The sequence below is a fragment of the Trachypithecus francoisi genome, unplaced genomic scaffold, assembly GCF_009764315.1.
Source record: "Trachypithecus francoisi isolate TF-2019V2 unplaced genomic scaffold, Tfra_2.0 Lachesis_group3, whole genome shotgun sequence".
Taxonomy (NCBI): domain Eukaryota; kingdom Metazoa; phylum Chordata; class Mammalia; order Primates; family Cercopithecidae; genus Trachypithecus; species Trachypithecus francoisi.
This window is the reverse complement of record NW_022681468.1, coordinates 47,841,296-47,865,571: the sequence shown is the minus strand read 5'-3', so window position 1 is coordinate 47,865,571 and position 24,276 is coordinate 47,841,296. Positions and strand designations below refer to the sequence as shown.

At 39.2% G+C, this 24,276-nt stretch overlaps 1 protein-coding gene and 1 pseudogene across 1 annotated transcript; both read left to right on the top strand.

The window, feature by feature from the left end:
• Window positions 1-24,276, top strand: NAA30 (N-alpha-acetyltransferase 30, NatC catalytic subunit). The gene is made up of 5 exons (XM_033187924.1): window positions 1-193; window positions 468-1,242; window positions 6,348-6,471; window positions 9,698-9,753; window positions 20,881-24,276. The coding sequence occupies exons 2-5, from the start codon at window positions 469-471 to the stop codon at window positions 21,016-21,018; spliced, it is 1,092 nt and encodes a 363-aa protein (XP_033043815.1). The 5' UTR covers window positions 1-193; window position 468; the 3' UTR covers window positions 21,019-24,276.
• LOC117071817 lies at window positions 18,385-18,558 on the top strand (annotated as a pseudogene).

The window sequence follows — 24,276 nt, the reverse complement described above, 5'->3', positions numbered from 1 at the left end:
CAGCCGGCAGGCAGGGAAGTGTCGTAAAGCCAGGCCCAGGAAACTTTACCCGGGGTAACAGCCGAGGCGCTTTACGGCGACGGCGGCTGAGTGAGAGCCTTGGCGGCTGTGGAGGCGGCCGCGGCTGCGAAGGAGGCGGCCGCAGTGGCTGAGGAAGAGGAGTGGCGGCAGCGGCGGCGGGGACCCGTGCGGGGTGAGCCGCGAGGAGGGGACGGGGAGGGGCCGCGAGTGACAGGGCTGGCGGGTGGGCCCGGGCGGACGGGGACGGTGGCCGGTTGAGCAGCTGGGCGGCGCTGAAGAGCGGGCGGGGGGGGGGGCGGTGGCGCGGAATTAGGGGGGCAGCTCCGTGAGGGACGGTTTCTGCCTTTGTTCCCCCCACCTCGGCCGCCCCCCACCCGCCGCCCCCTCTTTTCCGCGCTCCTCGGCCGGGTTTCATGGCCTCCCCTCTCGGTCTGTGTCGCTTCTAGGATGGCGGAGGTACCGCCTGGGCCTAGCAGCCTCCTCCCACCACCAGCACCTCCGGCCCCGGCGGCGGCCGAGCCCCACTGTCCCTTCCCGGCGGGGGCCGCCCTCGCCTGCTGCAGCGAGGACGAGGAGGACGACGAGGAGCACGAAGGCGGCGGCGGCGGCAGGAGCCCGGCGGGCGGGGAGTCGGCGACGGTGGCGACCAAGGGGCATCCGTGCCTCCGCTGCCCTCAGCCGCCGCAGGAGCAGCAGCAGCTCAACGGATTGATTAGCCCCGAACTGCGGCACCTCCGGGCGGCCGCCTCCCTCAAGAGCAAGGTCCTGAGCGTAGCCGAGGTGGCCGCGACCACGGCCACCCCTGACGGAGGCCCCAGAGCGACTGCAACAAAAGGAGCCGGGGTACACTCGGGCGAGAGGCCCCCTCACTCCCTCTCTAATAATGCAAGAACTGCGGTCCCCAGCCCGACGGAGGCAGCAGCGGCGAGCGATCCCGCGGCGGCCCGCAATGGACTGGCCGAGGGCACCGAGCAGGAGGAAGAGGAGGAAGACGAGCAGGTGCGGCTGCTGTCTTCGTCCCTGACCGCCGACTGCAGCTTAAGAAGCCCTTCGGGCAGGGAGGTTGAGCCTGGAGAGGATCGGACGATACGATATGTCCGATATGAATCCGAGCTACAAATGCCCGATATCATGAGACTGATCACCAAAGATCTGTCCGAACCCTACTCCATTTATACCTATAGATATTTTATCCACAACTGGCCACAGCTGTGCTTCTTGGTAAGTGGATAGAATAAAAAGAGGGTGAACCCAGCAGTGATCCAGACTGTGCGGGGCAGGGAGCGAGGGCCCAGAGTGTGGCAGTGGATATCTCCTGCTGCTTATCATAGTACGTTATATGATGTCAAGTGCGTGTACACATTCCTAGTTATTTAATGAAACTATTTTAAAGGTAAGACTTCATGATTCGGGTTAACGTGATGCTAGTGTAACTGCAGCAAGCCTAAATGGTGGCCTGTTTCACTGGGGTGGGGGTCTTGTGTCTTGTTTACATTAGATTATAATCGTGTTTAACCGTCTTTAATTGCCCGCCCGCATCCTCAAACACTTCACAGTAATTTAATTTGAACATGGTTCTATTTGGATAGAGGCCTTTTAGTCTCTCAGTTACAACTATAATCAGGGAAGAGTGTATGCATAAACATGTTTTGGTGAACATGAATGTCAGCAAACTTGGTGTGGCCATATTGGAGAATTAAATCTTATAAGCATTTTCAGTAATTATGGAGGTGTTTCCCTTTACTTCAACAGGACAATGAATGGTTATAGCCAGCCTGCTTTCTGGTACTCCATTGCAGAAAGCGCTACTAACACTTCTGGTGGCTGAAAGACTCCTGAAACTTGAACAAAATACCCTTTTGTGGAATGTAGAAAACTTAAGTGTGAAATTGTTACTGATCTATTTTATTTTATTTTTAATTTAAGAAACTGGTTGAAGATGTGGCCAAACACTAGTAACACTGGCTTGTGTAAATTATAATTGACAATAATATTACACGTAAGTGAAAGACTTTTGGACAGTTTTTTAAAATTTACATAGTATTGGCAGTACCAGTAATTTCTTCACAATAATATTGGCCCATTTCAGTCTCTATGAACCCTTTAACTTAACTGTTGACTGCAGGTGTATGCTTTGTATCAGGTGCTCATAAGCATATTGTTTCTAGATGACATCCATTTAAGGAGTATTTTATAATATGTGAAGGGAAAAGCCACCATTACTTAGTGTTTTAGCATTGGCTTAGTTTCACTTAGTAATTCCCTGCAAGATATTTTGACAATACTTACCTGTCTTTTTGATTATCTAGCTTGGTGGTAATTTGAAAATGTAACCTGGGTATTGTAGATAATGGTAGTTCTATTTTCTGTCTTAACTTTGCTTAAACTTCAGTACATTTGTTTAAACACTGGGTACTATTTTATATTCTTGAAAAATGCTCTTTCAGTATTCTAAGCATTGTATCAGAATAGTTCTAAGACATGTCTATGTTAGTGAATATGAGAAAATGATTTATAGCACTATTATAAATGTCATATCAAATGCCACTGTAATTGCTAAAAATTGTAGATTTAGTTGTAAGTTAGCCCACAGAAGCAGATGATTGAGTCACATTTCAAATTGAAATAGATGTTTTTCTGTCAATTCCAGGAAATTGTTGTGTATATGATATTCAGTCAACTTTTGAGTCCTGATGTTTACCTAAGCCTTTCTCAACTTGTCTGCCATTTTAGACTCTGGTCAACAATATTAGTAAACTTTAGTTTTGATTTTATGTAGAACCCTTCCAATTCACCAGCTAATGTGTATGTTAGCCTTTAGTAGCTCGTTTGTTAAATATTAAATTCTGAATATCTAGAAATTGCGATATGCACAAGTGGTTGACCTATAAGATTTACTAGTGCCACTATGAATCAGGAGGTATTAAACAATAATAAAACAGTAGTTAAAAAGCAACCAGGCCATTTAGAACTGAAACCTTTATCTTGGCATACTTTTAAATTTAAGTTTCCCATAGGAACTATTTTTTAAAAAATACAAATGCGTAAATGTGTATGTTTATTTTAAATCATAACATTTTAGAACTGAAAGGCATCCTAGAGATAATCCAGCCCAACTTAGGTTTTGTTCTGTTCTGTTTTTTGATTGAAAAAAAGAACCAAAGTGACTCAAAATGTTTAAGTCTCCAGGTAAAGCTAGAACCCAGTTCTCCTGGCCTCTCATTATGGTAACATAAGAACCTGAAAAATGACATACTCTTGATCCATTCAGTGAAGATTATTGTGTCAGCAAGTTATCGCCACCAAGTGACAGTTGCCCTTACAAAGATCAATCTCAAGAGATTAGAAACCTCCAAAATGTTGCTCTTTTCTGTGGATAACCTGTAATGGGTCAATGGAATATATGGGGTTGAACCTTACAAAATTGCCAATACTTGATTGAGTAACAAAAATGGTAGCTTATTATGATTCTTCCTAATTGTAAAAGATGTAAAAAAAAAAAAAAAAATACAAATGTGAGACACTTTCAGTTACTCTGTACTTAACCATTTTATCTTTACCTCTTTTCATAGTAACATTTTCAGTTGTTGGTACCTTTTTGAAGTTCTTAAACTTATGCTCAGCGATGTAACATAGTACTTCCGTTTATTTGTTCTAAATTTAACTTTTTGGCTTCCCCCAGTTTTCTATTTGTAGTGTTCTAGAATTTGGGAATCTCTCACTTCATATTTTTCATAGTTTTATAGACTGACAACCCTTTGGCCTTGTAGTGTTCAGTCTTAATCTTGCCAGGGATTTTTCAGTTCCCATCCCTGAAAAAATACATTTAATAGCATGAATTCCAAATGTATGTGCAGAGCTTTTATTTGGAAAAATTGACAAGCAATTTAATGATTCCTGTAAATGTACCATATATTCATGAGTGGTTTATCAGGAAAAAAATACAGCATTGGTCTTCACTACTAATATCATCTCTATGGTGTATGATATATTGGGCTTTTTAGATGATATATACAGCTTGATTTTTGCTCCTACAGATTCTAAATTAGGAAGAAATCAGGTCTTAAGAATGAACTAATACAATATTTTGTTTGCTTATTCCATGCTCAAAGGACAAAGATTTATTTGAAATTCCTGTTCAGATTGAAAGTACTGTCCAGTTGTATTGTTTTAATTTTTCCTCATTTTTGAATAGTTTATAAGGTGTAGCTGTTCTGAGGTTTATATAATCGATATAATATTTCACATGAGCCTGACTTACGAGGTCAGGCCAAAATTTTTTCTGGCCCTTTTAAATATACCATTTGGTCTGTAATAATTTTATGTCTGTGTATGTATTTATATGTATTTGTATATACACACATATTTGAAGTGAGTTATTTTCAGATCAGGAAAAGCTTTCAGAGTTGTTCAAGGCAATTTTTGTGCATACTTCAGGTCTTTGTTTAAAAAATGTTTTTAGGCCGGGTGCGGTGGCTCAAGCCTGTAATCCCAGCACTTTGGGAGGCCGAGACGGGCGGATCACGAGGTCAGGAGATCGAGACCATCCTGGCTAACACGGTGAAACCCCGTCTCTACTAAAAAATACAAAAAGCTAGCCGGGCGAGGTGGCGGGCGTCTGTAATCCCAGCTACTCGGGAGGCTGAGGCAGGAGAATGGCGTAAACCTGGGAGGCGGAGCTTGCAGTGAGCTGAGATCTGGCCACTGCACTCCAGCCCGGGCAACAGAGCGAGACTCCGTCTCAAAAAAAAAAAAAAATGTTTTTAAAAGATTGATATATTGTGAGGGAAAAAAATAGAAATAATCATTTCAGAGGTTTATTGACCCAAAATAGTTTTGGAATGTGTGATAAACCAGAAATGAATTAGCGTGGGTTGTTGAATTTCATATTCCTTCAAAAGAATTTTTCTGACCTAGTTTAGGTTTGCATGAAATGGATTAGAATTTTCTTGCCTAAAAGATTTCTCCACAGTTAAAAAAAGGCTTTTTAATCAATTTACAGAATGACAGACTAAAAAAGTCACAAATTTAAAATATGTATTAATTATAAATTGGACATTACTTATTAATTTTTAAACTCATTTCTGCTTTTGTTGAAATAGCTTCTTCTGGAAAACAAATTTCTTACACATTATTTAAACAGTTGGAGATATTGCCCTATTTATATTTACCAGAAATACCATGTTACTATAACTTTTTATCAGCATTGGAATTTTTGAAAAACATTTTTAATGGTAACACTAGAAATCTTAATGAAAATGGGGGATGATTAGAATTTAATACTCTGGAAAGCTGTACATTTTTATTAAAATAGAAATTTCTGTAAAATTAAAGCTTTTAACATAAAGCTTTGATTTTGAACTATAAGTGTTCTGAGAGCTTTATGACAGTTATCCACACTGTCAGGAGTATCCTAAAAATGAGACTATGCTATATTTACATATATTAACAAAAACCTCTTAAGTATGATCTAATCAATACCTTATAAACTGTGCTTTTTCTGAAAATTAAAATTTTTTTTTTCTGATCACAATCTACTATTCAGGTGTAAATATGTATTATATGCAGCTTTCACTAAAACTTCATTAAATTTTTGAGATGGGGTCTCACTCTGTCACCTAGGCTGGAGTACATTGGCATGATCTCAGCTCACTGTAGCCTCTGCTTCCCCAGCTCAAGCCATTCTGTCTCAGCTTTCCAAGTAGCAGGTACAGGTACATGCCACCACACCCAGCTAATTTTTGTATTTTTAGTGGAGTCAGGGTTTTGCCATGTTGCCCAGGCTGATCTCAAACCCCTGAGCTCAAGCAATCTGCCTGCCCCGGTCTCCCAAAGTGCTAGATTTATAGGTGTGAGCCACTGCGCCTGGCCATTATTACTAAATTTAACTATTTAAAATTATATTCTGCTGATGGGTAAGTTTTACAATATTTTATGTCCTAATAATTTGTTTTTGCATATTTCCCCTTCCAGAAACTTAGGTAGGTCTTTGTTGCAAATAATTGTGATTATAAGCACCTCATACGTAATCTTATAAAGTACTTGAATGTTTACCTTTTGGAAATCTGGTCTTTTTTCCCTAGGCTTTAATAGTAGGCATAAATAATTCATGTTCTAAAGAATATTGAGAAATTTTAACACTAGAACATTTAAAGGAGTTAGGGGATTTAGATTTCTGAAACTTCTGTGACTGCTCTCTTGTAAGAGTTCCTGTTATCTCTTCCCCCGTCAAAAATGCCTACCAATGGTTGGTTGTTGTTTTCTCTGGATCATTGTGCAGTACCTGATGGCAATGTGTTCTTCATAACTGTTTGTTTATTTTTAAGGCCATGGTAGGGGAGGAGTGTGTAGGTGCCATCGTTTGCAAGTTGGATATGCACAAAAAGATGTTCCGCAGAGGTTATATAGCCATGTTAGCCGTGGATTCCAAATACAGGAGAAATGGCATTGGTAAGAAAAATATTATTTCATAGAATGCCTAAGATAAGCTATTTTCATTTTTGTGTTTTGAAATGAAAGACTTAAATGTAAGTATGTAGAAATGAAAAAACTAAGGGAAGAAAATTAAGGCGGTTTTTAATTTTTAATTTCAAAATGGTATTTTTAAAAAGTTCTTAAAATGAATTTTTTCTTTATTAATGTTTTGACAGTTTTTAACAAGTAGTCGATCATCAGTTTTTACCTCCAGATTTTTTTTAATCACATTCAAAATGCATTGCATTATACTAAGTAACATAAGAAATACTGCAATTTATAATTACGTTATGATGGTCCTTCATCCCAGCCTTCAAGCACTTGTCTGTATTTGGGTTAACTGGACCTCAATCAAACCAACATTATGGAAAAATTGTTACCATTACTGGTGTTAGTCATGAACCGTATATTGCAGTTCAGAAAAGATCAGGAGATGAGAATTGATTGTTTCTTATAATTCCCAAACTTAATTTTTTGTTGGGTGTACTTTTCCTGACATGTTTAGTTAATCTTACACTCATGATTTATAATGATCCTTAAAATCATGTAGGGTGGTTTAAAAACACATATTTAGACCCCTCACCCTGAGACTCTTGTTTGTCTTGTCAGAGGTGGGGCTGAAGCTTCCATGGGTGACTGTGATGTAAGCCTGATTAAGCACCACTCTTCTATTGCCGGGTTAGATAACTTTTGTCATTTAAATAACACCATAAAACTCAATAGGCCTCCGGGTGCGGTGGCTAAGGCTTGTAATCCCAGCACTTTGGAAGGCCAAGGCAGTTGGATCACTAGGTCAGGAGTTCAAGACCAGCCTGGGCAAGATGGCAAAACCCTGTCTCTACTAAAAATACAAAAATTAGCCGGGCGCGGTGGTGGGTACCTGTAATCCCAGCTACTCAGGAGGCTGAGGCAGGAGAATTGCTTGAACCCAGGAGGTGGAGGTTGCAGTGAGTGTGCCACTGCACTCTAGCCTGGGTGACAGAGCAAGATTCTGTTTCAAAAAACCACTCTTCTAGTCTCTAGGACCTAGTAGCTCTGTGTTCACAATGGAGGATTGGGTAGACAAGCATTTGTCTAAGCATGTCAGATTTTGTGATGTGCTTTAGCGAGTATTCATAAAAAAAGTTTAATATCTATACGAGTATTTAATCATTAGCAGTTTTGTCACTTACGTTTTTTAAAAACTTTTTTTTTTTTTGAGACGGAGTCTCGCTTTGTTGCCCGGGCTGGAGTGCAGTGGCCAGATCTCAGCTCACTGCAAGCTCCGCTTCCCGGGTTTACGCCATTCTCCAGCCTCAGCCTCCCGAGTAGCTGGGACTACAGGCACCCGCCACCTCGTCTGGCTAGTTTTTTGTATTTTTTGGTAGAGACGGGGTTTCACCGTGTTAGCCAGGATGGTCTCGATCTCCTGACCTCGTGATCCGTCCGTCTCGGCCTCCCAAAGTGCTGGGATTACAGGCTTGAGCCACCGCGCCCGGCTTAAAAATTATTAAGTATTATTGTCCAACCTACGACTCTCACATAGTCCTAGATATCATGAGAAGTAACTATAAATAGGTTTACTTAATATGTTAGGTTTAGCCAACTTTATTACAGTGTTACAGCTTTCCACTAAGATTTTTAATGAATTGGGCTTGTTTTATGGAGTAAGTTTGAGCCTTTGATGCATTAAAAAACAGTGATAAGGACTCATGATAAATTATAGCCAATTGTTTGACTAGTTTGGAGGGCAGAAACCAGTGGGTTTAGGGTTGCATCCTGGCCTTTAGACATACTTTCTTTGGGCCATAAAATGTACGCATACTTGTATGCATGCTTTGAAAATTAAGAGTTTTTAATTCAGTTTTACTATTTTTTGAGACAGAGTCTTGCTCTGTCGCCCAGGCTGGAGTGCAGTGGCTTGATCCCGGCTCACTGCAACCTCTGCCCCCCAGATTCAAGCAATTCTTGTGCCTCAGCCTCCCAAGCACCTGAAACTATAGGCACACACCACCACACCCGGGCTAGTTTTTTGTATTTTGTATTTTTTTGTCTTTTTTGAGATAGAGTCTCACTCTGTCGCCCAGGTTGGAGTGCAGTGGCTCTATCTCGGCTCACTGCAACCTCCGCCTCCTGTATTCAGGTGATTTTCCTGCCTCCGCCTCCGGAGTAGCTGGGATTATGGGCACCCGCCACCATGCCTGGCTAATTTTTTATTTTTTAGTAGAGACTGGATTTCATCATGTTGGCCAGGCTGGTCTTGAACTTCTGACCTCCAGTGATCCGCCCACCTGGGCTTCTCAAAGTGCTGGGATTATAGGCTGAGCCACCGCACCCAGCCAGTGTTTTGTATTTTTAATAGAGACGGGGTTTTGCCATGACCTCAGCCTCCAGAGTGCTGGGATTATAGGCGTGAGCCACCATGCCTGGCTAGTTTTTTGTATTTTTGATAGAGACGGGGTTTCACCATGTTGGCCAGGCTGGTCTTGAACTCTTGGCCTCAAGTGATCTGCCTGCCTTGGCTTCTCAAAGTGCTGGGATTATAGGCATGTGCCACCGCGCCCAGCCTAAGAGTTTTTAAATAAAATTTGTCTGTCTTCTCTTAAAATCAGATTTGGCAAATTTTTTCCCTTTTAATATACCAGTTATAATTGACCCTAAACTAGGATACATTTTGCTAGACATTTACAGACACACCACTGACATCATTGGGAGTACCAGACTTCATCATGCTCACTATAGTTTATAGGAACCTACTGTGGGTAACAGCAGTTCTGATGAGGTTGTCATGTGCCTTGTGTCCAGGGGAGTTTGGAAGATCTTTGGTGAGATCAGCTCGGGTTATGCAGTAAGTTCTGGCCAACTCACGGGGAGTTCCTGGGGTGTTCTGGCCATACCATATCTTGTCTTTTTCTCTTTCCCTTTCCTCCTACTTTCAAACACAATAGAACAAACTCCTGCTTGCGGCAAATAATTATGTCTGAGAAAAAGGAGTATGTTGGGAGATAGGTCTTTCAAGAGGAAACGTACTGTTAATGTATAGGTTCTATTGGCTTCTCTTAGCTTATAGCTAAAATTTTTCCCACTTAGTTTGAGATAATCTGTGTATCTGGATTCGAGATAGAAACTAGCATTTGACATTTCTGTGCTTATGAATACTATAATTTAGGTTATCTTTAAGAAATACATTTTACCTTCATTAATACTCAGATCTATATTCTAGGTACTAACTTGGTTAAGAAAGCTATATATGCCATGGTTGAGGGAGACTGTGATGAGGTAAGTCTTTAAAAATGTTTAATACTTGTTTTCTGGGCATTATTCTTACTGGGTATTTTTTATAAATATTTTGTAATTTATTGCAGATTTCATTGCAGTTTTACTACACAAATGCAGCTTGTGGGGAAAATTATATTCCATTTTAAAACACATGAATTTTTGACCTAGAACAAATTTTAAAATGGAGCTAAAATTTCTTCAAAATGAGTGGGTGGAATCTTAGACATTTTCAGTACACAATTTTGGTATTCAGAGGCTTTATCATCAGTTTTTTAAGGTAGCTCTTATTATAGACTCTGTTATAATTTGCTTACATATTGGCCTTAGTTTCTAACAGTGGGAAAACTATCAGTCTATATGGAGGACACTTCACACTTGAAAATAATCTTTTCAGAATTAAATAATGACAGTGTTGCTAGGGGGAAGACAACCACTTTTTAAGAGTAGCGCTATCTGTGCATTAACGTAAGAGCATTTTCTCTCTTTAGCTTGTTTGTAAGGTCTGATGGCAGACATAATTTCTTTGTATCCTACTGCACTGTGTTTCTGCATATAGTGGGTGCTTGATAAATATTGGTGATGATTGGGAATGTTAACATTTACTGTTGTACAGTGTGGAAGGGAACAAGTATAAACTAGAGAAGTATAGATGTCTTTAATATAGCAGTGGTGACTGAGGAGGAGCAAAGTTGTACTAGTACTTTTATGAGTAATAGAAGTAGCAATTTTTATTATTAGAGGTCAGATATGCCTTAGAGAATTCTCAAAATATGTGAAATTGGGTAACTTTTTTCAAAATATTGACCTTAATAATTTGTTTTAGTGACTTAAAAGAAGTGGATTTTTTGGTACAAAATTTATACACAGCATATATGATATGTGTGCATGTGTTTTTAACAAAGTTCCTTCTGCCATTCTCATGCTTTTCAAATCTTTATCCATCTTTCCATTGATAGCTACTGTTTTTTTGTTGTTGTTTTTGTTTTTGTTTTGTAGAGATGGGAGTCTTGCTATGTTATCCAGCTGGAGACCACTCCAGCTCCTGGCCTCAAGTGATCCTTCCACCTCAGCCTCTCAAAGTGTGATTATAGGCATGAGCCGCTGCTCCTGGCCTCTTGCTACTGTTAACTGTTTGAAATGCGTTCTCTCATTTTTTAAACACACATATATGCAAATATATAGTTTTTAAAAATACAAATGAAGTAATTCTTATTCAGTAATTATTAGCAATAATAATTGCTTTTTTCTTTTAACAACATCTCATGAATACATTTCCGTGTTAGAATACAGAGATTTGCTGCTGAGCATTCTCAGGCTTCTTGTTCACACTAGGCTCTATTCTGACGGATCCACTCTAAGTGGTGGTTATATGAGAAGGCCTACAGACATAATGGGTGGCACAGTGAAGTCATCCTGGGATTTAAAAATATCTAATTTTACTCCAAAGAAATAATTCACAGATGTCAAAGGATCTCACATTGTTCACAGCTTTTAATATTAAAATGCAGTAGCCAAAGTTTTACATGACTGGTAACTGAAATTTTGAGGAGAGAATTGGATCGGATATGTTCATGAGTATAGGTCCATGTTTGGACCATAGCCACACTGCTTGTCAGCTCATCGAGAAAAGTCAGGTTTCACAAAAGTTGCTTAACAGCTTGGAGAGATCTTTGGGATAATAGATTATGTTTTGATCTTCCACAGAGTAGAGAGATCCAGTGAACAGGGGTGTTAAGAGCAGAGAGTATTATGTTCCTATGATGAAACTTTTTCTGAGTTATCCTACTCGCTATCCTAAGTCACTCCTTTGAGGCAGGCTGTGTGCTTTTCTTTAACTGATCAAAGGTTTGGATAGTGTTGGCTTTTCTTTTCTTTTTTTTTTTTTTTTTTTTGAGAAGGAATCTCACTCTGTCGCCCAGGCTGGAGTGCAGTGGCCGGATCTCGGCTCACTGCAAGCTCTGCCTCCCGGGTTTACGCCATTCTCCTGCCTCAGTCTCCGGAGTAGCTGGGACTATAGGCGCCCGCCACCTCGCCTGGCTAGTTTTTTGTATTTTTCAGTAGAGACGGGGTTTCCCCCTGTTAGCCAGGATGGTCTCGATCTCCTGACCTTGTGATCCGCCCATCTCGGCCTCCCAAAGTGCTGGGATTACAGGCTTGAGCCACCGTGCCCGGCCTAGTGTTGGCTTTTCATTGGAAGTTCTCAGGAATGATATGAACATTTGTGTTGTTTTGGTCTCAAGGTTAAATTCTAAATTAATGATACATTTTAATGGTATGCATTTCCAGCCTAAAAAGCTAATGCTGATTCATTCATTTTTTCTTTTGCAACAATGAATATTACTTAATCTTTAGGCTGACATCAGGGATAACTTTGTGAACTTTTTCCTTTTGTATAATTTTAAATGGATGGTTTTTGCAGTTTGTGAATACCTCTGTCTCTTGATTAGATAACTTTTTCTTGGTATAAAAATTTTGCTTATCTGCGTCCAAGATTATTCACATCGAATAATTTGCCATATGAACTCTTGTTTACTCTATAAGATCTGGTAGCTATCTGGTTTTCCTTTCCTTGTTAAAATACTTTAGTCTTTAAGACCCAATTCAAATACCAACAACTCCTTTAAGTTTTTCTTGATCGTTCTGGACAGAATCCATTGCACTTTTCTCTTATTTTTGTTACTCTTTTTGTAATATTTATTGCACTTAATTTCACTTGTTCAGTGCCTTAGCACAGTGTAGGACAGAGATACCTTCTGTTGTTTGTTGCGATATTCTTGGTGCTTAGTGTGACATTTGTGATAGAGTAACTGCTTCATAAATATTTTTTTGAATTATTAGTTCTGTGCTTCCAGCATGATGTTTGTACCCCTCTCTCTCTTGTTTAAGCACTTTTAAATTTTGACTTGTATTGCTGTTAACTTGTTTTTCTCTCTGAACTTTCTGTAAGCTTTCTAAAAACACCAATTGTCTTATTTTTGTTCATAGTAGCAATTTTTTTTTTTTTTTTTTTTTTGTTGAGACCGAGTCTTGCTCTGTCGCCCAGGCTGGAGTGCAGTGGCCGGATCTCAGCTCACTGCAAGCTCCGCCTCCCGGGTTTACGCCATTCTCTCGCCTCAGCCTCCCGAGTATCTGGGACTACAGGCGCCCGCCATCTCGCCCGGCTAATTTTTTGTATTTTTTTTTTTTTAGTAGAGACGGGGTTTCACCGTGTTAGCCAGGATGGTCTCGATCTCCTGACCTCGTGATCCGTCCGTCTCGGCCTCCCAAAGTGCTGGGATTACAGGCTTGAGCCACCGCGCCCGGCCAATTTTTTTTTTTTTTTTGAGACGGAGTCTTGCTCTGTCGCCCAGGCTGGAGTGCAGTGGCCGGATCTCAGCTCACTGCAAGCTCCGCCTCCTGGGTTCACGCCATTCTCCTGCCTCAGCCTCCCGAGTAGCTGGGACTACAGGCGCCCGCCACCTCGCCCGGCTAGTTTTCTGTATTTTTTAGTAGAGACGGGGTTTCACCGTGTTAGCCAGGATGGTCTGGATCTCCTGACCTCGTGATCCGCCCGTCTCGGCCTCCCAAAGTGCTGGGATTACAGGCTTGAGCCACCGCGCCCGGCCGACAATTTTTTTTTTTTTTGATACGGAGTCTCGCTCTGTCGCCTGGGCTGGAGTGCAGTGGCCGGATCTCGGCTCACTGCAAGCTCCGCCTCCCGGGTTCACGCCATTCTCCTGCCTTAGCCTCCCGAGTAGCTGGGACTACAGGTGCCCGCCACCTCGCCGGCTAGTTTTTTGTATTTTTTTTTTTTTTTTTTTTTTGAGACGGAGTCTCGCTCTGTCGCCCAGGCTGGAGTGCAGTGGCCGGATCTCAGCTCACGGCAAGCTCCGCCTCCCGGGTTTACGCCATTCTCCTGCCTCAGCCTCCCGAGTAGCTGGGACTACAGGCGCCAGCCACCTCACCCGGCTAGCTTTTTTTGTATTTTTTAGTAGAGACGGGGTTTCACCGTGTTAGCCAGGATGGTCTCGAACTCCTGACCTCGTGATCCTCCCGTCTCGGCCTCCCAAAGTGCTGGGATTACAGGCTTGAGCCACCGCGCCCGGCCTTGTATTTTTTAGTAGAGATGGGGTTTCACCATGTTAGCCAGGATGGTCTCGATCTCCTGACCTCGTGATCCGCCCGTCTCGGCCTCCCGAAGTGCTGGGATTACAGGCTTGAGCCACCGCGCCTGGCTGCATTTTTTTTTTAAAAGGCATCTTCAGGGTTTCCAAGTTGTTAAAATGCCTTTGAAATGATAAATCTCCAAAAATACAGTGATTAATGAAAATGCAAATAAACATGTGCTTTCACTTTCATTAATTTAGACCAACCTTCCTTTCTTTTAAAGGGTTTAGAAATTTTGACAAATTATCTGCAAATCTATGAAAGACATTTGACAAGGGTTTTAAATTAGATTTTCTACTACTTAGGTTATTCTGCTATTTTTAAAATTCTTACAAAGATAAAGATTTTAAAATCTGTGAACCTTTTAATAGAGGTACATTTGACCAGGCACTGTGGCTCATGCCTGTAATCCCAGCACTTTGGGAGGCCCAAGGCTGGCGGATCAGTTGAGGTCAGGAGTTTGAGATCAGCCTGGCCAACATGGTGAAACCCCATCTCTACTAAAAATACAAAAATTCGCTGGGCGTGGTGGCACACACCTGTAGTCCCAGCTACTCAGGAGGCTGAGGCAGGAGAATCACTTGAACCCTAGAGGCGGAGGTTGCAGTGAGCCAAGATTGCACCGCCACCACTGCTGCTCTCCAGCCTGGGAGACAGAGTGAGACTTTGTCTCATAAAGAGATACATTTGGAAATCTCCGTGAAACCTTACCGTGCTCCGTGGCAAAAAAAAAAAAAGATACATTTGGAAATCTCTGTGAAAGCTTACTGTGCACATCAAACAATTTTCACTTTCTATTCTGTCTACAGAATTTGTGACCTTGAGTCATGTTTATATTGTTCTTTGTTGTTACTAGTCATTTTAAGCTCAGAGTATTCAGCCAGAGTTATTAGTAATCACAGAATTGAAAGGTAGATAATGTTTTTCTCCAAATAATGCTGCACTGTTCCTGGTCTAGTTGATGTTTTCATTTTGTCTTACTGTGATTTTCCCAACTTTTCATATCAGAATTAGGTATATGTTAAAACAGTATAGCTAAAAATTTTTTTCATTTTTATGTATTTGGAGCTGACACAAATAATTATAGTATCAAAAGAGGAAACAAGTGGATTTGTTACTTCATGAGTAAGAAATACATTACCAGTGTGCTGATCTGGCTTAAATTTATTTACACCCCCACATGCTCTGGCTGCCAGATGTGTAGCAGCTAGGACAAGTGCCTTAGGTTCATGTTTCACAATAGAAGAAAGAATAAGATAAATACATATAGAATGAATGAGTTTTCTATGATGTAGATTTTAAAGTAGGATCTGTGTACCTAAAATCAACCTACTTGGTGGCCATTTACATTTATGGACTTTTTTTCCTGAAGTAAATTAGAATTTGGGCAGGTGATTGATCAGTATCAGTATGATGAATAGTGCCTCGATGTTTATGCCATTGATATCCTTAAAATCTTAATCTCTTGGCCGGGCGCGGTGGCTCAAGCCTGTAATCCCAGCACTTTGGGAGGCCGAGACGGGTGGATCACGAGGTCAGGAGATCGAGACCATCCTGGCTAACACGGTGAAACCCCGTCTCTACTAAAAATACAAAAAAAAAACTAGCCGGGCGAGGTGGCGGGCGCCTGTAGTCCCAGCTGCTCCGGAGGCTGAGGCGGGAGAATGGCGTGAACCCGGGAGGCGGAGCTTGCAGTGAGCTAGGATCCGGCCACTGCACTCCAGCCTGGGCGACAGAGCAAGACTCCATCTCAAAAAAAAAAAAAATCTTAATCTCTGAAAACTTCAAGTTTTTTTTTGTTTTTGTTTGTTTGTTTGTTTTGAGAGTTTTAGGCTGGGCGCAATGGCTCATGCCTGTAATCCCAGCACTTTGGGAGGCCAAGGTGGGTGGATCACGAGGTCAGGAGTTCGAAACCAGCCTGACCAATATGGTGAAACTCTGTTCCTACTAAAAAGATACAAAAATTAGCCAGGTGTGGTGGTGTGTGCCTATAATCCCAGCTACTGGGGAGGCTGAGGCAGGAGAATCGCTTGAACCCAGGAGGCAGAGGTTGTAGTGAGCTGAGATCGTGCCGCTGTGCTCCAGCCTGGGGGACAGAGCAAGACTCCATCTCACCAAAAAGGAAAAAAAAAAAAAAGAGTTTTAGGTCGATTACTGTGATGTGAATAGCCAGAGATAGCTGATCAGAATACAGTGGAATTAGGATTTCTTAATGGAATTTAAATTTATAGTATCTTGAAATATTTTCAGTTGAAAATCATGTCATTTAATTTTTGCTTATTTACATTAAAGACATTTTTTCCATTGAAAAACCATAATGAACATTACAGAAAACTTGAGAAACAGAAGAAGAAAGTTCACTACCTACCCTTGTAGCACGTTGTATTAGTCTGTTTTCACCTTGCTGATAAAGACATACCTGAGACTGGACAGTTTACAAAAGAAAGAATACCACATTGGATTTACAATTCCACATGGCTGGGGAAGCCTCACAATCCTGGCAGAAGGCAAGGGAGGAACAAGTGACATCTTACGTGGATGGTGGCAGGCAAAGAGAAAAGAGCTTGTACAGGGGAATTCCTCTTTTTAATACTATCAGATCTCGTGCGACTTAATTCACTCATGAGAACAGCACGGGAACGATTTGCCCCCATGATTCAGTTACATCCCACCGGGTCCTTCCCACAGCACATGGGAATTCAGGATGAGATTTGGGTGGAGACACAGCCAAACAGTATCACACATCCAATTTGGTGTTTTCTTTCTTTTTTTGTTGCATACATTTTTTATTTTTACTAGACAGTTTCTTCTGTAAATAGCATGCTATATAACTTGTTGCGGACTGTTTACAATCTGCTATTCAAACCCATGACTTTACCTACAACCTGATTTGCTTGACCTACCTAATGCTATTTATTTCTAGCAATATAAAGGTAATGCAAAAGACATTTTGGTAATTTTTAGACAGATAATCTGGTAGCTGACTGTATTTGTACAATTAAAAGAATAAAATAGATCACATTAGCACTAATGACTAAATTAGATTATTAGGAGCCACAAGGAGATCTAAGTTATTTTTTGAAATAACTTATACTTTTCTAAGTTAGAAAAGTCCAACTTAGAAAAGGTACAGTCATTCTTTTTCCCCCATGATATGAAAGATTACTTTTTAGCTTTTTAATTAACTATATTTATTACGTTTATTAAGTATTTTCTAATTATATATATGTGTATATATATAAAACATCTTTAGTTTCACTGGAAATATTTTGCTATGTGATAGAGGCTGCAAGGTAAAGAACAGAATACAGTGGGGTTAGCTAAACTGCAAGGATTTTGGGTGAGTAGTTTGGCCTAATAACTGAGTATGAGAAGCCTGGTTTCCGTATTTATCTTCTGTCACTTGCCAGTTGTATGACTGTAGGCAGGCTGTTTAACTTTTTCTGGTCTTTCTCTTTGTCTCTGCAACATGATGTTAATTCTGATCTTAAAGAGATGTTGTGAAGAGCAGTACTGTTTGTTGTTTATTCAGCAAATAGCAGTGGAAGGGCTTCTAGGTCCCAGACAGTGTGGTAGTGCTAAACTTCTAGCAATGAACAAGCCTGCCCTCCAGGAGCTTCCAGCCTACAGTATTAAAAAATACTATCTTAAACAGTAATGTTTTGTAATGGTTTGGCTTATCCTGATAATGGTCTGTTGCTGTTGCAAAGAGGATCAGTGGAATTTCACTGTAATTTTTTTTTGCTGTTAAGTAGAATTCAACTCTGTCAAGTTTCTTTAGGACCAAAATAACCTCGTTTTATGGTGAATTTCTAATATAAATCCAGATATTCTTTTAATATGTTTATAAGAATTTGAGAATTAAAAATTAGTTACTTTATCCTGGCATTTTTCTGTTGTGTCAAATAATTTTCTAAAGAAAGAATCACTTTGTTTAGAAAATATGAGTATGCCAGGAGAATCTTTACATTTTAACTGAGTGAGACCTCGGTGTAATTTTTTCTCTATGTAATTGAGCCTCATTTCATTAATCTATTAGGATGCCAACAAACTTGAACTCAGTTCTTAACCACATCTCAAGTGTGTATTTGCGTAGTGGTGGTAGCCTCAGATGTGTTTGGAATATTTTAGATTGCTGAATATTAATGATGGTGGACTTAGAATCCCTTTCATGTTAAGTAGGTTAGATTTCCTGGTCACTGCTTTGCTTTACTTTGGGAAATAATCGGGGGAGGTACAGTAGGGTAGCTACTATGAAACTTTAGTTCATAATTGGACCCTGTTCTGTCCTTGCTCTATTGGTGGCCTTGAGTTTTATTCATCTGTAAAATGGATAACCACATCAATTTCATAGGGTTATTGTGAAAATAAAGCTACATAATACATGTAGAATGCTTTACATTGCACATAGTACAGCTCCAATAAATATTAGCTGTCATATTTTAAAATTGTCACTTTTTATTTGAAATCAATTCCAAGTTTTGAGTTGTTGCGACTTTAGTGTTTCTCAAATTAAATTGTTTAATATCTGATACGTCCTCTATCCGAGGACAATATATTAAATGGATTTTTGGAGCAGGGAGATGGAATAGGAGCTTGCTCCGTCCACTCCACGCATCGACCTGGTATTGCAGTACCTCCAGGAACGATGCACCCCCTCCGGGGATACATAAAAAAAAATAAATAAAAAAAAATAAAATAAAATAAAAAAAAAAATTGCTTTGATTTAACGTTTTAGCTATAATTAGGTGCTGGACCTAATAACAGAATTGCAGGAATTACCCAAGAGAATTGTTAAAAACTAAAAACTTGTATTGACCAGACTGAGGTGTTACAGACTCTAGTATGACATACGTTACTAGAAATTTAATTGTGTGTGTGTGTATAGGTGAGTATTTTAATTTGTTTTTTGAAAGTCTAGCTTTGTCGCCCAGGCTAGAGTGCAGTGGTGCACTCACAGCTCACTGCAGCATCAACCCCTTGGGCTCAAGTGATCCTCCCACCTCTGCCCCCCTAAGTAGCTGAGACTATAAGCACACACCACCAAACCTGGCTAACTCTTAAAGTTTTTGTAGAGATGGGTTTTCACCACGTTGCGTAGACTGGTCTCAAACTTCTGGGCTCAAGTGATCCGCCTTGGCCTCCCAAAGTGCTGGGATTATAGACATGAGCCACCGCACCTGGCCAAATTGTGTTTTTTTAAGTGCAGAGAGAAATTGACGTTTACTTATCTTAAACCAGTTTATTTCCTGTACAACTTTTATTTTAGGTTTTCTTAGCATATTTATTTTCTTCATCCTGAACTAATTACTTCATTTTAGATCCTTTAAAGGTTTAGATTTAGCATTGGTCCCTGCTGTTGTTGGGCTTACCAGCTAGGAGAGATGACATACCACTCATCAAATGTTGAATAAGAATGTGTCATAGGAACAGTGCAGAATGCTGCTGGGTGATATAAAAGGAAAGGGGCACTGTCCCCAATCTGGAAGTGACAAGGTAGGGCCAAAAGAGAGGAGGATAGGAAGAGCATGCTTCCAGAGAGAGAACAGTTTATTTGAATGGTCTAAGGTGGGAGAGATCATGGTGGGTCCCAGAAACTGAAAATTCAGTGCTGAGCATGGAAAGCAAGAAGAGAGAGACCTAAAGCAAAGCTGAGGCCAGTATATTGATGGACTTTTTATGTCTGTTGGTATTGTTTTTAGATTGTGGACTTTCTCTTGAGGACAAGAGGGAATCAATAAACAGTTTTAAGTAGAGAATTAACAAGAGCATCAGCCTAACTCTATTTATAGAGAATGGGAGACCTCTTGAGTTAGGAGGCTCTTGTAATTATAGTGAGAGTTGATGGCGGCTTGCACTGTGGTGTATCGAGCATAGAAAGAAGAGGACTACTTAGAGATTTAACAGGGAGAATTGACAAAATCAGTGCTTGGATGCATATAGGTGGTTGGAGAGGAATGAGGTTCAAAAATGACTCTTGGGTTTCAGGTTTGAGGCATTGATGTGGTGGGATGGTGATCCTGTTTACTGAGATATAGAATTGTGGAGGAAGAGCAGATTATGAATTCAATTTTGGATATAAGTTGAGGTACTGTCTAGACCAGTGGTTCTCAAATGTCCCTTGACCAGCAGCAACATCATCATCTGGCAATTTAAAAATGTTAAAAATGCAGATTTTTGTGTCCTACTGCAAACCTACTCATAAACTCTGGGGGTGGGGCTTAGCAATCTATTTTAACAGGCCCTTCAGGTGATTATGACACACTCTAACATTTTGAATACCTCTTGTCCGGATTCAGCAAACACTGTTAGTAAAAGGCCCATTAGTAATTATTTTAGGCTTTGTGGACCATAGGTCTTTGTGGCAACTGCTCAGCTCTGCCCTTGTATTGAGAAAGCCACCACAGACATCATGTAAACAAATAAACATGGCTGTTTGACTAAAACTTCTATTTACAGAACAGACAGCAGGCGCATTTGGCCCAGAGTCTATAGTTTGCAGACTCTGGTCTAGACTCCAGACAAATGTTGTAGTTATTGCCAGGATAAATGACACATTAATGAAAATATGGAAGTTGGAAGTCAATCTGAATAGCTCTTTTTAATAATATGGCTTATTATTTTAAGGAAATAAACCAGTACTTTTGATTGTTGATTTTATTTTCATCCTTAGTCATTTTACCTTTCCCCACAGGGAAATAATTAATCTTTGTTTTAGTATAAAACATACTCTCATTGCTAAAAATTTCAAACATCACAAAAATCAGTATAACAGAAGATACATCTCCAGTGGTCCTCCAAGCCCTTGACCCAAATACAATATTACAATTTTGATGACTATTTTTGAGTTATTTCTGTATATTATTTATTGTTTTCACTATCAATTTTTAAAATAACATGATTTTTGAAAAATTGTTTACTTGGTAAGTGATTTTTCAAATTATGTAATTATAACTTAGTTTTTTTCTCATTTCTTTGAAGGTTGTTTTGGAAACCGAAATAACAAATAAGTCTGCTTTGAAACTTTATGAAAATCTTGGTTTTGTTCGAGATAAGAGGCTGTTCAGATACTATTTAAATGGAGTTGATGCACTGCGACTTAAACTGTGGCTGCGTTGAGAAACTGACATCGAGAAACAACTTTCAACCACACAGAATCGACCTTTGCATGCAATGCAATTTGTACAGAATTGCTTTGCAGGTGGATTTAGTAATTTCCATGCAGCTCTTATCTGTCAGTGTCTCATTGAGTGTCGCACAATATTTGTTGCACTTTGGCATGGCGCATTTGTTCTGAATTAAAAGATTGTTTTAAACTTCAGGAGTTCTTTTGGTACCAACAAGATGTGCCAGTTGATAGCCAAGATTTATGTGTTCATTTGCAAAGTCTGCTGACAATGTTATTTACACAGTGATCATTTTTTCACAGAACCAGTAAGTGGAACATAATTTTTGTTCCTTAAAAAAGCCAATGTGGATTGTAAAAGCCTCTAAGTATACTAACATTTCACACAAAACCTGCCCTAGTTTTCTGAAGGGGGTGAGGGAGAAGACGCTTCAGTTTTAGGTTTAATTTTTTCAATATTAAATTTTCCATTCTTGAATATTGGTACCTCAGTGATTAGTGAATGAAAAAAATGTAGGGTGGGGTATGTCTTACAATGAGTAAAGGTAACAATTAAATTTTGTCTGCCGGTGCCTGTGTAGATGAGTATATTTGTCTTCATCTCTAGTTTTTGAATGCATGCTATCTTTTCCTTTTCTTTAAGGCCTTTGCAAGCAAACTTTTGTTTTTATTTAAATTCTAAATTTGATAATAAATTATTTCAGATTTTTATAATTTGGATACTTTTTTCAGGTGAATAACAGAATGGTTTACTTTAGAAGTCCCTTTTTCCTTACAGTAACAAGTTGAATCTACTTGGAAAATTGATAAATGGCCCAAAAAAGATAAGAAAAGTTGATGGAGCCGGGAATTGCTGGGTTTTAGATGCACTTTTTCTTTTGAGAGTAAGGGAAGTTTTGGAAAAGAATAGAAAATTAGTGTAAATTGATATGATTTTATTTAATCAAAATTACTGCTACGCTGTGAAGAACAGCTTTTACAAAGTAGCTGAATTTGTTTTTCCCACTTGATTTGGATTCACATTGCTTTCATTTCTTAAAATGCTTCCCCTTTAGGTTCTTGGTCTTGGAAATAAATTTCAAGGTGCATTGTATCCATTTTAAGCTGCTTTATTTTATTTTCACTTGTATGAGCAAATTCTTAGGGGAGCTTTGCTTTTCTTCTGCCAGAAAAACAAAAGGGGGAAATGAAGATCTTTTTTGGAATGAGTTCTGTGGGTTTTCTTAACCGCCACCATGTTTATTAGTTACATTGTGTTTTGGCCAGTCAATGCAATGTAACAAATTTTAAAGTTAATTGCTTTCAATTGAGTCAGTAAACCTGTGATAGATAATTTATTTAACTGGAAAACCTAGGTACCCATAAGAAAAAAGATTCATTCTCTGTGAAAACTGTAGGAATCTGTTGTTGTTTTCATTTGAATATAATCTACTTCTGCTCTAGTATTTGGTTTGGAATATATTTTGTGGCTCTAATTACTGTATTTTAAAAAACCCTACCTCCATTAACAGTTGGTAAAGGCCCCTTTTCAGGAAAGTTTGTTGCTTTTTTTTTTTTTTTTTTTTTTTTTAAAAGGAAAGCTGCTCTTTGCTCAGTATAGTGTTTTGAAGGTGAACATAGTAACAAATACTTTAAAAATATACACAATTTATATTTGAAAATAAAAACTTTCTGCTGGTGGAATTACTTATAGTTCTTTATTTTTAAAGACAACGTTTTCCATTTTATATTGCTCGTGAAAGTTTAATGGGCAGGATACTGGTTATAATAAAAATGTGGTAACCACACAGTACTCAGCTTTTCAGTATGTTTTTGGTTAAACTTCGTTTAGGCACTAGCATTTAGAAGAATACCAACCATAGTGATGCTTTTGTTATTTAATATGAAGGAAATTGAACTAAAACATATTTATGTCATCAAATTTTATTTCACTCCTTTATATTTGACTTGCTGGTTGATGCATAATGGTTGATGAACATATATTTGCTTGAATCACTAATGGGGATGGTTGTAAAGTAGATAGATGGTAGGTCATTGGTTCAACCATTTTAGTGTTTTTGCCAGATTGTCAATGAAACCATCATACTGACCTTTTCCTCCGAAATTGCCGAATTAACTGAACTGATTGAGTGTTTGTAAACATGACGTTAACTGTGTGACTAAAAAGTCAGATGGTTGCCATATTGTTTGGTGTATGTTAAATGTCAGTGTATGCCTTATGTCTTTAATTGGGTATGCAAAAAATTTTTTTACTTAAGTAGATTAAAATTTTAACCTCTAGCATGAAAACCCAACACCAACACTGAAAGACTCCATTCAGGTTGAAGTAGCCTCAAACAATAATTTACTTTTTGATAATAGGCTGTTATTTTTCTTAAATAAGCTTAAAATAATTCTATTTGAAATTGATAGCATGGGTTCACTTGGCTAAAACTGAGCAAAACAGGTGCAACTTTCTTTTAATGGGGTGCTGCCTCTTTAGGACTGACTGTACTATCCACTGACACTGGTTTGGCAGTTGGTACTGCTGAACATTTTTATACATGCTACCATGAAGCTATATATGTTAGTATTGAAGAAGCTAACGGGTATACTATCATTTTTGATGTGTGGGCTGATTATAATTTCCTGTACATTGGGATGAAACTACTTTAGCAAAGTCCACAGATCAGAAACCAGACAGTAGTTTTTGAAGTTGAAACCAGCAAAATACGAAAAAATAAAAAGTCAATTTTAATATTTTCTGCCTCTTTCCCAAATTACCCTTCCCACTTGCTCGACAAATCTATGTAAAGCAGTTTGTTTTTCATGTTTTAACTTTACCTTGCCCTGTGTTATGGTACTGGCTGACATGTCTAAGACTGGATGTGTATATTTATTATGGTGTCTAAAAATCATGAAGTTCATCACTTTTCAGAAGTATAGATAAAATCAAATTGGTAGTGCATCAGAGTTACTTTTCAGTGCACCATGACATCACTAAAATGAGTGCTGTAATGTTACAGGGCTTTCAGGTTTGTAAAAACATAACCATAAATTATATTGACGTCAGATATGAGTTGAGTATCTATAAAATATCACGTGTATCTCAAAATATTGGACTGCTGTTTGACTGGATATTGCTGCATAATTTTCTTCTATTGTCCCATATCCTTTTGGAGAGAGATTTAATGGGATTTGAAATGTGCAAGCTGTCTAAATAAGATGCAGTCAAATAAAGTATGGTTAAGTTGTGTTTGCATTTTTCTTTT